Source organism: Panicum virgatum, chromosome 5K, assembly GCF_016808335.1.
Source record: "Panicum virgatum strain AP13 chromosome 5K, P.virgatum_v5, whole genome shotgun sequence".
NCBI classification, from domain to species: domain Eukaryota; kingdom Viridiplantae; phylum Streptophyta; class Magnoliopsida; order Poales; family Poaceae; genus Panicum; species Panicum virgatum.
The window spans coordinates 8,573,556-8,587,089 of record NC_053140.1 but is presented as its reverse complement, the minus strand read 5'-3'; the positions used below and the strand labels follow the sequence as shown (position 1 = coordinate 8,587,089).

The following is a 13,534-nucleotide window of genomic DNA, read 5'->3' as shown; positions in this document are numbered from 1 at the left end:
TGTGCACTACCCCGACCGACGAGTTGTCACATCCGCTGGGCCGGCACCCAGGTACGCCTGGCGGAGCGCAGCATCGATCGATCACGTCAAGGGGTAAAATCGCCAAAATACCCTTTGGCCGAATCCCTTTGACTCGACCAAAGCCTTGGGGGATACTATCAGGGACCACGATTAGGGACACCCTAATCGGGGTACTAAAATCACCCTAAAAACGCAAACACATATTAGGCAACTGAGCCCACGAAGGCCTACGGCCTCCCTCCAATCTGGAAGAAAGGAAAGGACTCAAAGAAGCCCAGCATGCGGCCCATACGCACCCCCCTTGGACTCGCGGGGTGATCTCCGTCTCGCTCGAGGGCTCCCATCGAGACTCTCGACTGCGCCCAGCGTCTCCGCCTCGCTCAAGGGTAGCGAACCTACCCTCGAGGAGGCAAATCATCTCCGCCTCGCTCGAGGGTAGCGAACCTACCCTCGAGCGGGGCGAATCATCTCCGTCTCGCTCGAGGCCACCCCTCGACGTAAAGAACAAACAACCCTTCCACTTACCTGCCCGTCGCATGGAGGCATTAACTGCCAACCACTCCTCCACAGCGCCCTGGACAGACGGCGTCAGGCCGCCATCCCTCACAGTGGCTGTGACCGGGGTCCCATCCGCCAACTCCGGTCTCTGCTCCACCATCCCAGATGCTGTGGCAACACTGTGAGAACCTGCGACGAGGTACGTGACGTGCTCGGCACAGCTCTCGTCACTATTCTGCCCACTCTTGCTGTCCGGACTCCACCCCACCGCACCTACGGCCCCGGACCCGTCCCCTTCTCGGGAAGGGGTCCGGCGTCGCCACGTGTTCCCCAAGGAGGGGAGCTCTGTTCCAGCAGCCGGGGGCCCGGACCTCCCGCTCGAGGGGGTCCGGGACCTCCACGCGACTCCCGGACCCCTTAGTGCACGTGCTAGCACTCCGCCCGGGGGGGTCCAGGACCGCCACGTGCCCTGCTACAGCACAGAACGCCGCCACACCACATTTGGAAGACGGTACACCCTACAGCGACGACCATGCCGCCTGCTGGGGGTTGGCAGGACGCCGGCGCGATCTCCGCAAGACCAAGGACGATACCCAGGACGACTGCCACACCCGACGCCATGCCCCACAGTGTACTTCCCACAGTGCTCGACCACTGCACCCCCGCGATTCGGGGGAAATGTGACGACTTCCACGATCCCCTGCTCATATACCTCGTCCCTCCTTGTGTCTATAAAAGAGGAGGTGGGTTTCCTTTAAGGGGGTCGTCATCGTCGTCACGCGATCACGCCCACTCGATAGAACGCAACACTCAGCACTACTGAACGCACGATATTTGCACTCGCCTCAATCGACTTATCCTCTAGCAGAGACTTGGGAGTTTCCCCCCCTTTCTCGCCTCGCCTGTACCCCCTACTACAAGCACCTCCGGTGCAAGATAATGCAGTACCCTCGCACACCCCCTTGCTAGACGTACGGCCCCGCGGCCGGAACCAGGATAAACCCGTGTGTTACTGTATTGCCTCTTGCATCAACATCTGGGACGAGGAAACACGCGGCATCATCACTAATTGGGTCCGGACCGCCGGGTCAGGACGCCGACACCGCGCAAATGCACAGGCTATAGTCCTAGTTTAATTTTAAATTATTATAAATGTAGCTATATTTTGGGACCAAGGAAGGAGGAAGTTGCTGTTTGGATTAGGAAAGCTTGCTTGGATGCACTGCTTGCAGGTAACTCGGCAGGGTGAGGAGGTAGCTGATCATCACGCGGGCCCTTGGCTGGCCTAGAGCGTACGTTTGTTGTGTAGGAGCCCGGACGATTGAGCCCCGCCGTTTAGTTCGAGCACAAATTTTTTTTGAATCTTACTAATTTGAAGTACTAAATGAAGTCTATTTAAAAAAAAATTTATAGATGGGTTGTAAATCGCGAGACGAATCTAATGATACTAATTAATCCATTATTAATCAATAATTAGCGGATGGTTATTGTGGCATCGCTGTTGCAAATCATGAATTAAGTAGGCTCATTAGATTCGTCTCGCGATTTACAGCCCATCTATGCAAAAAGTTTTATAAATAGACTTCATTTAGTACTCTATGCATGGAGTACTAAATGAAGTCTATTTGTAAAACCTTTTTAGAGATAGGTGTAACTTTTCGAGACTAATCTAATGACGCTAATTGATTGATGATTTGCTACAGTGATGCTACAGTAGCCATTCTCTAATCACGTGGTCAAAGGCTTCATTAGATTCGTCTCGCGATTTACACGGGGGGTTGTGGAGGTGGTTTTGTAATTAGACTTCATTTACTACCCCTAATTAGTGGTCAAAGGGGTAAAAAGTTTCCATGAAAAATTTTACACCCCCAACCAAACACGGCCTTGCATGGTGTTGTGGATTTGCATGGTTGTTTCAGTGAATTTTTTAGTGGCTAGGCTTATTTGCTGGTAAATTTAAAGTTGCATGTATGTATGATAGCAAAATGAACTGATGATCAATTTTGTAGGTTATTACCGGTATCACCAAACGAGCGTGCCGCCATCCATTAGCAGTGGTTACCGCAGGTGCATTTTGGTGGACCTGAGACCTGACTGCCAGAGCCAACGTAAAATGGAGCACATCAATGGGGGTTGGTGCTGGAGCACACAGGCCCTTTGGAGCATATTAGGATTTACTTGGATGCTTTACAATATGATCAAAGAAATATCTATAGTAGTAAACTCTTATTTTTGTATAGCAGCAATCTGTAGTTGGTACTGGATCATAGCATTTATGGTCCTTGTAATGTCTAGTACATTTTTCTTCTGCTGTGGACAGTGTTTTCGGTGAAATACAATTCCTGAGATAGTTCCCCATCCAATGCGAACAACTATATATATTTCCGGTCTGCGACCTGTTGTCCATTTAAACAATATTTCCTAGAGGCACAATTAATTAGTATTTCCGGTCAGCCATGGTTTTCCAGTTGTATTTTTCCAAGGCCAAGCAATGGGATAATGTTCCGGTTTAAATATTACCTTCCGGTCGCAGGAACAATACCCAAGGCACGTGAAAGGTCGTTTCTCCATTTTCCGGATAAACAACTCCTTTCCGGTCACAGTAGAACTTGTTCCTACTTTCTAGCGATCGTTTGTTCACCTTTTCCGGTTAGAAAAATATCTCTCTCAACCAGGGCAGCACCTTTTCCGATTAAAATTCGACTTTTTTCCGGTCACGATCCCTGTTTTGGGGGCTGCAGTCAGAACGGCCGGGGGGCGCTGGATATTATCTATCCAGCGCCCTGTGCGTTAAATAGCGTCCCCCCCTATTTTATATAACAATTTAATTAAATTTAAAATTATTTGACTAATCGAGAGGAGTGATAATTGCATTCTTTTTGCACGAAAGTAATATTCGTAAGAAGAAGACGGGCTGTCCAGTTTTGGGCTTCCTAGGAGCACAACCCGACCGCGAGCCCGCAATCAGACCAGCCCACAGCGGCGATTCCACCTTCCTCTTGATTCATTCCCCCACTCTCTCTCCGCTCGCGGCTCGTCCTCGCCGGCGCCGCTCGTGCGTGAAGCAAGGATCCCCCTCCCCCTCTGTTCTGAAACTCGCGGCCGCTTGTGGTTGCAGGAGGTCAACTCGGTGCCCAGGGGGGGACCACGGCAGCCACCGCCAAAGCCGGCAGCAGGTAACCTAACCTCTCGCAGTACAGCTTCCTCCGGTCTTGCCGCCGTGTCCGTTTGGTACTGTCGATTTGATCTTTCTGTGGTTCGGAGGGGGGGGGGCTGTGTTTAGCAAGTAATTGGTATTTGTGTGCTGACTGGTTGCTGAGTCAATACGTCGAACATCTGGTGTGCGATGCCTCTTGGGAGGAGCCATCATGAACTTTTCTGGGACTAGGTTCGCCGTTCGCTTCGGCTGTGACTGAAAGGAGGTGGCGGTGAACTAGGTTTCCTGAATTGCTTGTGCTGCGACTTAGCAGAGAGCCAGATTTTCCTCCGGCCGTTTGGAATTGGTTGCTGTTACTCCGTCGATTGCTACCAGTGGTCGAATTATTGCTAACCAGCGTTGGCTGCTGATAGGATTGCGAATAGCTGGATGGATAAGCATAAAGATGGCTTCTGTAGCCTGTGCTTTCATGTTTCACCAGCGTTGCCTGTGCTTTCATGTTTCACCAGCGTTGCCTGTGCATTGCTTATCTGTGGTTTTGCGAACACACATTGTGTCATGGCTTCCCTTTTCCCCCGACATGAGCTGTACTTGTTGGGTGGCCTGTTTATCTCACTGCATTGTTTCCCGATGTTGTAGTCCGATATCTGACGTGTTACATTTTCCTAATCTATTACAGAATGGGTAGCTCTTATTCATAAGTTCTTGATCACACAAAGTCATTCAAAAGACCATCTGTATACTAGGCAACAAGCTCGATTCTCTTGTGCATTAAGCCCATGGCTGCTTATTTCCGGTCTTTGTGTTGTGTAGCACATTTTTCCTGTCTGAAAAGGAATTCCCTTCCCCAGAGCCCACCTTACGTGGGAGCTTTCAGAACTGGGTACTCCATTTTTTTTTTCGAAAAAGGAGTTTGGATGTTAGAATTGTCAATTGGATTTGGATAGATGATGTCGAATTTTCCCAATTACAGTGTTCAGCAAGGGGGATAATAAACGACAAATCGATGTATAAGTTATGTATATTAATCCTACTGGACTAGCAACCTTGTAAATGAATTCATACCGCTCATGTTTTATGGGACGCATCCATAGTCTGAGATCTTAATGAAACACGTGCTTTATCCATAGTCTGAGATTATTTAAAAAGGAAAGGAATAAAACAAGCCTAACTGTTTTTGTTTCAGGAACGAGTCACTGTAAAGTCTGAACAGCTGAACCTTTTATCAGTATTTTCCATCGTTAAAGAAACCAAGGATCACGATGGCACTGCGGCGAGCTCTGGGATGGTCGGAAGGGGAGGTGATGCGGCCAGAGTCAAAGCCCTGCTCTCGGTTGATGCGACAGACTGCTGGCATCTTCTCAGTTGGTGGTGGTCTGGCTTTCTGGGTGCTCTGCCGCCTTCACTATGGTCATTACTCCTGTCCATCCAATCATCTCCTCTTTTTTTTGTACAATTATACGCATATTATCAGCTGTACTTGTTGAGTTTCCTCGCTGTGCAAGTCCTTTGGATCAACCCAGAACTCGAACCATTTTGCTGACCTTGTGTATATTCTGTAGGTCCGAGAATAACAGTTCCAAGGAGTCTCAGGTGGGCGTCATGTGGAGCAGTCTCTGTGAGCGCGTCAACAGCCTTGCTTGTGCGGCTCTTCAGCCCAGAATGTGAACCTCAGAATATAGCAGCATATGACAAACCTGAATTGAAGCCTGAATAGCTAGCTTATTTGAGTTTAGAGTTAGTCGACTCAGTTCTATCATGTTTTTTTTTATCCGTGCATCCTGGACAGTTTCTGGAAGATACATCTGCATGATGGAGAGATGGAGTCTGCCATATATTGTCACTTGAATTTGTCCTGCTGGCTACCATTGTATGATAAATTTATCTCCGAGCTATGAGCTGTTGCGTTTACGATCTGACCTCTGGTACATGCTTCCGAATAGACACCGAGAGACTGGAGATGGATTTTTCTTTTTAGGAATTGGAGTAGAAACTTTTTGTTTTTGGACCATCTAAACGACAGATGGCAATATATACAAAACGGTATTCCAATTTTCATCAGACGACAAAAACATCTAGATGTCCTTTTAAGAGTTGACGGCTCAAGAAATGATGTTGCAGTTCGTCTTACAGATACTTATGTCATCAGATCTGCAGCAGCTCGAGTCAAAAAAAAAAGAAGAAGAAGAAGAAGAAGATCTGCAGCAGCTCTGCAACTGGTCTGAGCTCCGAGGAAAGTAGCCACTAGACAAGCAATCAGACCTCGGCCTTATGCTCGGGCCGGTGCGTGAACTCGAAGTCAACGTGAACGAAGGCGCGCTCGACCTCTGGCAGCTGCTCCAGCTTCTCCTGCAGCGACTCGCCGATGTCGTGCGCCTGGCTGAGCGGCATGTCCCCCGGGAGCACGATGTCCACCTCCACGAAGTAGTGGGTGCCGAAGGTGTAGGCACGCACCGTGTCGATGTGCCGGATCTCCTCGTGGTGGTTCCAGATCAGGTACGTCAGCTTCGTCAGGTACTCCGCCGGCGCCGACCTGCCGATCAGCGTGCCCACGTTCTCCAGCACCGTCCGCGCCCACGTCGTGATTGTGTACAACGCGATCTGCAAAAATTTTTAAAAAAAAAATCACAGATCACAGTTACTTTATACTGATGGCACTGCTTTAGTAATCTAGTTCACGATGTTTAAATGATTTTGCTGGAAATTTGCTCACCAATATGGCACCAACGGGATCCATCCACCATTTGTACCGGACGGCGAGCAGCGCCGCGACCAGGCCGACCAAGTTGGTGATCACGTCAAAGAAGTGGTCCTGCGCGTAGGCCCTCACGATCTCGTTCTTGAAGGTCCGGCAGTAGAGCATGAGGAAGAACTTCACGACCGCGACCGAGGACATGCTCCCGACCATCCAGAGCTCCTGCTTGCGCTTGAAATTCGCGTGCTCCTGTTTGTTTGGCCATTGCGCGAGGTTACCGTCATCGATCAAACAGAGAAGAGAAGGCGCTGTCTCGGCTGGACCATGCTGTTGTGAGAAAGGTAATCAACCAATCGTGTACCTGCGTGATGAGCTGGCGTCCTGATTCGATCAGCACTTGGAAGCCAAGTGTGCCCATTACTGATGCGAAGACTATTATGCCCTACAACAAATGTCAAATTATTCAGTTTGCCGAGAACAAAAGTCAGACACTCTGAATGATCCAGGAATTCAGAACAAAACTTCTGTGCAAGACTCAATCTGACGAAAAGGAGATGCTTCGACAGTAAACTGATTCTGAAGAATGGACAAGACCACGATTTTCCAGAACTAACGTATGTTTTCTTTTGTGATGCAAAAACAGAGATCACCTTAAATTCACAGTGCAAAATCTACCAAAGTAGTAATTCAGTATGACAAACAAGGTCCTTACCACTGGCTGCATGCGCCTCTTCCCAATCGGGTAGTTGTACTTGTTCGGCTTTTTCATAGCATGCACTGTAAACCAAAGAATGAAACCTGACAGAAGGTCCAGTAGAGAGTCCAGCGTCGACGCCATTACTGCCATGGACAAACTTTCGGCGGAAGCAACGACTTTTGTAACAAAGAGGATCAGATTGATTATATTGGACAGGTTAATAGCAAATCTTTCGCTCTTTGCCAGTTGCCTTAGCTCTTCCTGAGAACCAAAGAAGAAGATTCAATCAGTATCTTGCAATGAAAAACAACGTTAAATGTCTAGGTGCTTTTTTGCATACTACATTGCAGAAAATCTGTAGAATGGACTCGCACCTCGGAAGGACCATTCTGATCTAAGCCACCATGTTCATTCATGGTCTCCATCTCGCTGAAATCCTTCAGTAGATTCTCTTGCTTCTTATAGTACTTTGCAATCTTCCTCTGCTTCCCTGAAATTAGGAGCTGAACTGTCAGAGGTGATGAGGTGGTGTACTATAAAACAGAACATAAGGGTAAACATTGAACAACCAAAGGGGTAACTTCAGAACAGTATTTCAGCCAAAGGATTCAGCACGCCTGCATCAGCTCTCATTAAGGGCACGCAAAGCAAAATCACCACATGACTGTACACATGTTCCAGCATTACCACGCCAGTGGGTTAAGATGACAAATGCATTTTAAGAAGCCTTGAAGGTAAGTAAGTCTGAACCAGTGACAGTAACTTGCGATGGCTCCATCATTTAACAGCTAAAGGCAGGAGGTAGGGCATGCTGAAGGCTTGTGGATATTTATGTCATTCAGCTGCATATACATGGTTCCCGTTCCCGGTGAGTCGGTGACTAAATGAAAACCATGTGCAGCAAAGCGACGACTAAGCAGAGGCAACCAAAGGAAGCGCATGACAGGTACAGTTTAGAATAGGCGTAGCATCAATCAACCATTCGAAAGCAAAGGCTTGTCGCGATCATATTTTTCGATAGAAGATTAAATAAACTGCACTGTTTGCTTGCCCCCAGAATTTATAGTAGCATCCAGGCTGTCGTAGAAACAAAATTAGTGGCTGCAGCGTGGGGCGGTGGAACCGGTCCGGGACGCGGAAGCCGCTGCCCATGCGCAGCCGCCACGCCGCCCCGGCCTCCTCCTCCCGCTCCTCCTCGCTCCCGCCGCCGCCGCGTCCCTGGTGGCTCGGGCTCCCCATGGCCTCCCGCCGTCGGCGTCAACTGGCTGCTCTGCGCCTCTGCCTAGCGCGCGGCCGCGTGCAACTCGGCTCTACCGTTCCACCGCCAATCTCCCCTCCACCCCCCAACCGCCTCGGAGGGATTTATCAGCGAATCCCCCCTGCCCGTCACCCGCGGGCGCGTGCCCCGGAACGGAAAGGTGCGGCGCGCAACGGAACGTCATGTACGTATGCCTCGGCTTCCCTTGCCGAATTTGCCGTCGCCGAGTTGGGCCTGGGCACGGGCGAGTCGGCAGTCGGCCGCGTGTAACAATCCCGATGCGTCCTGGGGTTTCCAGGTCGTGGCCACGGCTTCCGTTTCCGCTTCCCGGGGCCCGGCGCGCGCGTGGCGCGGTTAGGTTGCGGAGCCACCGCCCGCCCGCCCCGGTCTGCTCGCGCGCGGAGAGGACGAGACAGAGTTGGAGACGGCACGGCAAAGGTGGGCGCACGCCGACCTGCCGACGTCCGGGCCGCCGTGTGTGGTGGGGCGGCGCCGGCGCCAAGTGGCCGCCCCGGAGCACTCGGCTCGCCGCTGCAGACACGAGGCGAGCCGAGGCCGGACGCCTGTGAAGAGATGCCTCGGAAAAAAAAGGACGAGGAGATCCCCGTTCCCAGGCCAGGAAGACACCGTGCAAAGACGATGTGACCAAGATGGCAACGGCGACCGCCGCCAGAGTGATCCCTCCTCCACGCGCGCACTGCGGTCTCGTACGTGACACGACAAGGGATTATTTTGAAAAGAACGAGGACTGAATCGATTTCAAGTGGCAAGTTGTACTAGGGCTACTAGTAGCAGTTAGTTTTTATCTTCCTAGCGGTCGCGTCATGCAGCTGGCTTAGCTTATTATTGTTCCTGCCAAAAATACACGAAGAGTTGAGTTGCGTCTTCATGACAAGGATTAAGGGCTCGCTAATAATACTCCTAGCTTTCGGTGTTCTACACGGATCGCTCTTGACTCGTGACAAAACCTTTTAATTGCTCGCACGTAATGACACGTGCGCCGCCACGTCAGATCCACGAAATAATCGCTTTCGTGCATGTGCGCAGGCAGCGGTGAAGCGATGATCCCGTCCCCGTTGCGTGCCGGCCGAGGTTCGCCGATAGACTGGGTTTGTCTAGTTTAATTTGCCCCCCGCACGATTGGATTTCTCGCTCTGCTAAGCGACGATGTCATAATAATCGTCGTTGTGATTATATTTGCCAGGATAAAAAAGAAAAGAATAGTCCCCACGGATCGAGATGCCCTCGGTCGTGCCATGGGCCTGCAAAACAAGGCTAGGCTTCAACTGAAACGCCGCCTTCGGGGTGCCAGGAACAAAGATCAGAAGCAAGTGGCAGTACACAGGATACAGGTCTAGCTTGCATTTTTTTCCAAAAAAGGAAAAAAAAAATACATAGTTTGCGTGAAGCTGGACACCCCACCCTACAATTTTCATTCCATTTCCCTCTTCTCGGCGAGGCCAACTCCGAAGGCAAAAATGACTCACCTTTTGCAGCTTAAAATGTAAAAATGGATCCATTAAGGATCTAACGATCGCCCCTTGGATTCTTTGCAGTTAGTGTTTGTCCAGTAAGTATAATGCAGGAGGGGCGCCTGATGCTTGGCTGGTATAAAGTGGCGATCGGAAAAGGATCTGAAAAGTATATCCAGTCCGCCTGGGACTGCACTAGGCAACATTATAGATTGTTGTCACCATATCGCCGCGGCCCGCCATGATCAAATTTTAATTTGGGGTGGTATTAGCTTTTGGGATTAACTGAGATCTATCTATCGCTGGAGAAAAACATTCTCTGCCTGGTTGGTGCTAGCGGTTCCAGTCAGTTACCTTCCCCCCCAACAACCGGATCAGTTTCCTCCTAGGTACCAATGCAACGACGCGCGAGAAAACTCTTCTGAACTGAATGATGGCAATTCACATTGCAGGACGCAGCATGCAGGCGGAGGGGTACAGCCGTACATACCGTGGCTGCGGAGGAAGACCCTGGTGACGAAGGGCGGCTCCTTGGGCCGCTCCGGCATCTGCTGGAAGTCGCTGACGTAGAGCCGCCACGACGCCGCCGGCGCCCCCACTTCCTCCCTGTCCTCGTCCATGCCGCTCGGTCGATCTTCCGCCGCCACGGCAACAACCAGCCACCAGGCAACTAATAACCGGCCGATCGAGGTGCCTAGTTAGGGCGACGGAAGGAGGAGGACGACGGAGACGATGAGGAAGGGGAAGTGGAGTGTATATGTAGCGGCAGCAGAAATGCAGGATGCATGCGCAACCGCAGGGGAGAGAAGCGTGCTGGGGTTTATAGAGCAGTTGCCAGTGGCCAGTGCGCGCGCGCGGCGGCCGCACGGTACGCGCCCCGGCCGGCAGGCGCGGAGGGCGCGCGTCCGTTGCCGCTTTTCTATGCGAGAGCGCGCGGGGGGCGTAGGCAGGGAGGGGAGGGCGGCGCGCGAAGTGGCGCGGTTGGGGCTTTGGTATCGTACGTGTGAGTTGTGACGGCGGCTCGGTGGTGGGTTTGGTGCGCCGCGCCTCTTGTTCCGTAGCGCCCCGTCCGGTCGCCCTTGTTGCCGAGCGTGCCGAGTCACCGCGCACACACTGCTGCACGGACCCGAACCCGATCGTCGGGTCACCACGACAGCCCGCAGCCATATATAGCCGGTCCGATCTATCAGCTCACAACGTAACCTCCGGCCTAGCTAGCTAGCTACTCCATCTCCTATGACCTATGCAGTTCAGTCATGCAGACAGCCAGACACGACACGGTTAGCTAGCTAGCCGACGCGGCGAAGTGGGAGGTGATGCGGAGGGAGGGAAGGGACAGGGACAGGGACGTCGTCATCACAGCCGTCTAGCTAGCTAGTTAAGCCCCCCGGCGCTTGTGGCTGGCTGTCTGGGCGCGCGTGGCACGCACTCTCTCGCCTCGGGAGCGCGGTGGCGGCGTCCCGTCCCGACCGGGTTTCCTTGTCCCTGCAGCTTGGCACGCATCGACGTGCGTCACCGGGATGAGCACGGACGCATGTATCCATGGAGCTTGCTGCTAGATCTGGGCACGCATCTGGCGGCTAGGTATTTATCATTATATATCACCGCCTCATTTCCTTGTGCGCGCGGCGCGTGACGCTTTGCCCTATGGAAAACGCGCGGAGGATATACTATATATAGGATCCAACGTCGAGGCCTGGAAATTATTATTAGGGTCGTTGTTCTCGACCATGCCGGCGGCATGCGCTCTGCATACGTCCAGCTGCACAGCTTCTTGCTTCACCAAGAACCTAGATGTGTTCCCGTTTTTTTGTTGACGTTCAGAGTCTAGTCAGACGTATTCTTTTTCCGTCGACCATGCCCAAAAATCATTTCCTGCGCTCCAACTTTGTGAGAGAAAAAAAACAACGTGCTGTTGTCGGGCGTAGGAGTATACCTTTTCTTTTTGAAAAAAAAAGAGAGTACTATACTTTTACTTAGCCGTAATGTTTAGAGGTTGTGAATATTTTCCGTGCTCTCCTCTTTGAATGAAAAAAAAACGAAAAAAAAATCTCATGCGGAATTGTGTAGTTCTGGTCCACGAAGCTGGCCCGTCTAGCGCGCGTCTAATAACCTGTTGGGCTGCGCCAACGAAAAATCTGGTCTGTGACTGCAGCAGCAGGTTCTGGTTCTAATTTTTGCGGATCGCACCGTATCATGGGCCAAGATGTCTTGTCGGCCCGATTCCTGATTTCAAGCGCTGGGTCACGTGGACACGTGGGCCTCACCCTCTTGATGATGGATGATTGAGTGTAGGGCCGGCCCGGGGGACATCGAAAATAGTTGTCGGTGGGACCGTCGCGACGCGATGGGTTTGATGGGCCCGTTTGGTTCACGCTATGCTACGGAAAAATCTTTTATGCATGAAGTAGTAAATAAAATTAATTTGTAAAATTTTTTCAGGGATGGGTGTAACTTTTCGCGACGAATCTAATAACAGTAATTAATAGATAATTGGCTACAATGATGCTACAGTAACTATTCTCTAATCGCGTGGTCAAAGGCCTCATTAGATTCTTCAGGGTTCCTAACGCACGGTTCTGAAGTTAGTTTTGTAAACTGACTTTATTTGACACTGTAATTAACAGTCAAAGTGTCACTATTCACTAGCACAACGCAAACCAAACGGAGCCATGGTGGCCGCCACTCTCAGAGATCTCCGTCAAAGGGGCAGTTTAGTTCCCAAACCAAAATTTTTTGGATGTCAGATCAACGGTTTGACCTGATGTCGGGAGGGCTTTTCGGACACTAATTAAAAAACTAATTTCAGAACTCACCTGGAAACTGCGAGACGAATCTTTTAAAGCCTTTGACCGTATCATTAGCACATGTCGGTTACTGTAGTACTTATGGGTAATCATGCACTAATTAGGCTCAAAAAATTCGTCTCGTCGTGTACATCCAAACTGCGCAATTAATTTTGTTATTTAACTACATTTAGCGCTCTATGCATGTGTCTAAAGAGGAAGGTACAAATTTCGAGATGAAAATTTTTGGAACTAAACGCCCCCAAATTTTTTTTTTCAAATCTCGCTCATCGCCATCACTCTCGACACCACTCGCTCCTGCTCCCCGCGTGGAGGCCACAGCAACCCCGAGAAACGAAGCTGCCCCTCCTCCCGTCCACGCGATCGCGCACCTCGCGCAGAAATATCCAGCGCCGTCGACCCAGCCAAGCCACTCAAACGAACGAACTCGTCGCGGTCCGGATCAGGCAGGCCCCGCGTGGCACCTCCGTCCGGCCACACATCTCCTCCAGCGTGAACACGGCCGGCCACCTGTACCTATATCCGCCACACCGCCTGGCGTCACGCGCCGTGCACCTGCTGGCGTCGGCGGCACCGGCGCCACCGCCGTCCGGCGCACGCACAGCCATGTGCCACGGCGGCTACGACGACGGCAGCTGCTCACTATTCAAGTCTACTGTTATCTAGGGGCAGGCTAGCAGCAGCACGTGGTTCTTCTACGACGGACCCGGGGGGCTGGGGCTCCCCGTCCGCCATTGACCGACCCGACCCGGCCCGGCCCTAGTGTTATCTAGCTCGGTCCCCGTGTTCACGCTGCGCCATGTGCGAGACGCATGACCCGTGCAGAGCCTATACATGTCGGTCGTCGCTGGTCTCCTCGTCTCCTCCTCCTCGTCGCGTTGTCTTATTTGAAACCAAACTTGGGATGCTCGTCTCGGTCAGTTTTTGCT

The 13,534-nt window shown here is 51.4% G+C and overlaps 1 protein-coding gene and 1 long non-coding RNA gene across 2 annotated transcripts; one reads left to right on the top strand and one right to left on the bottom strand.

The window, feature by feature from the left end:
- Window positions 1-3,437: 3,437 nt before the first annotated feature.
- LOC120706112 lies at window positions 3,438-5,587 on the top strand. Its single transcript, XR_005688197.1, has 3 exons — window positions 3,438-3,695; window positions 4,863-5,086; window positions 5,239-5,587. It is a non-coding gene; the product is annotated as an uncharacterized LOC120706112 (long non-coding RNA).
- Window positions 5,588-5,708: 121 nt separating this feature from the next.
- LOC120706111 (metal tolerance protein 7-like) lies at window positions 5,709-10,673 on the bottom strand. The gene is made up of 6 exons (XM_039990686.1): window positions 10,289-10,673; window positions 7,443-7,558; window positions 7,084-7,329; window positions 6,733-6,813; window positions 6,390-6,620; window positions 5,709-6,277 (listed from the first exon to the last, which is right to left on the bottom strand). The coding sequence occupies exons 1-6, from the start codon at window positions 10,416-10,418 to the stop codon at window positions 5,933-5,935; spliced, it is 1,149 nt and encodes a 382-aa protein (XP_039846620.1). The 5' UTR covers window positions 10,419-10,673; the 3' UTR covers window positions 5,709-5,932.
- Between the last annotated feature and the right edge of the window lie 2,861 nt (window positions 10,674-13,534).

Coding starts and splice junctions, on each gene's coding strand:
- LOC120706111 (XM_039990686.1), bottom strand. CDS start 10,418: ATGGACGAGGACAGGGAGGAAGTGGGGGCGCCGGCGGCGTCGTGGCGG. Junction 6,621..6,732: donor GACGCCAGCTCATCACGCAG/GTACACGATTGG, acceptor CCAAACAAACAG/GAGCACGCGAATTTCAAGCG. Junction 6,278..6,389: donor ATCCCGTTGGTGCCATATTG/GTGAGCAAATTT, acceptor AAATTTTTGCAG/ATCGCGTTGTACACAATCAC.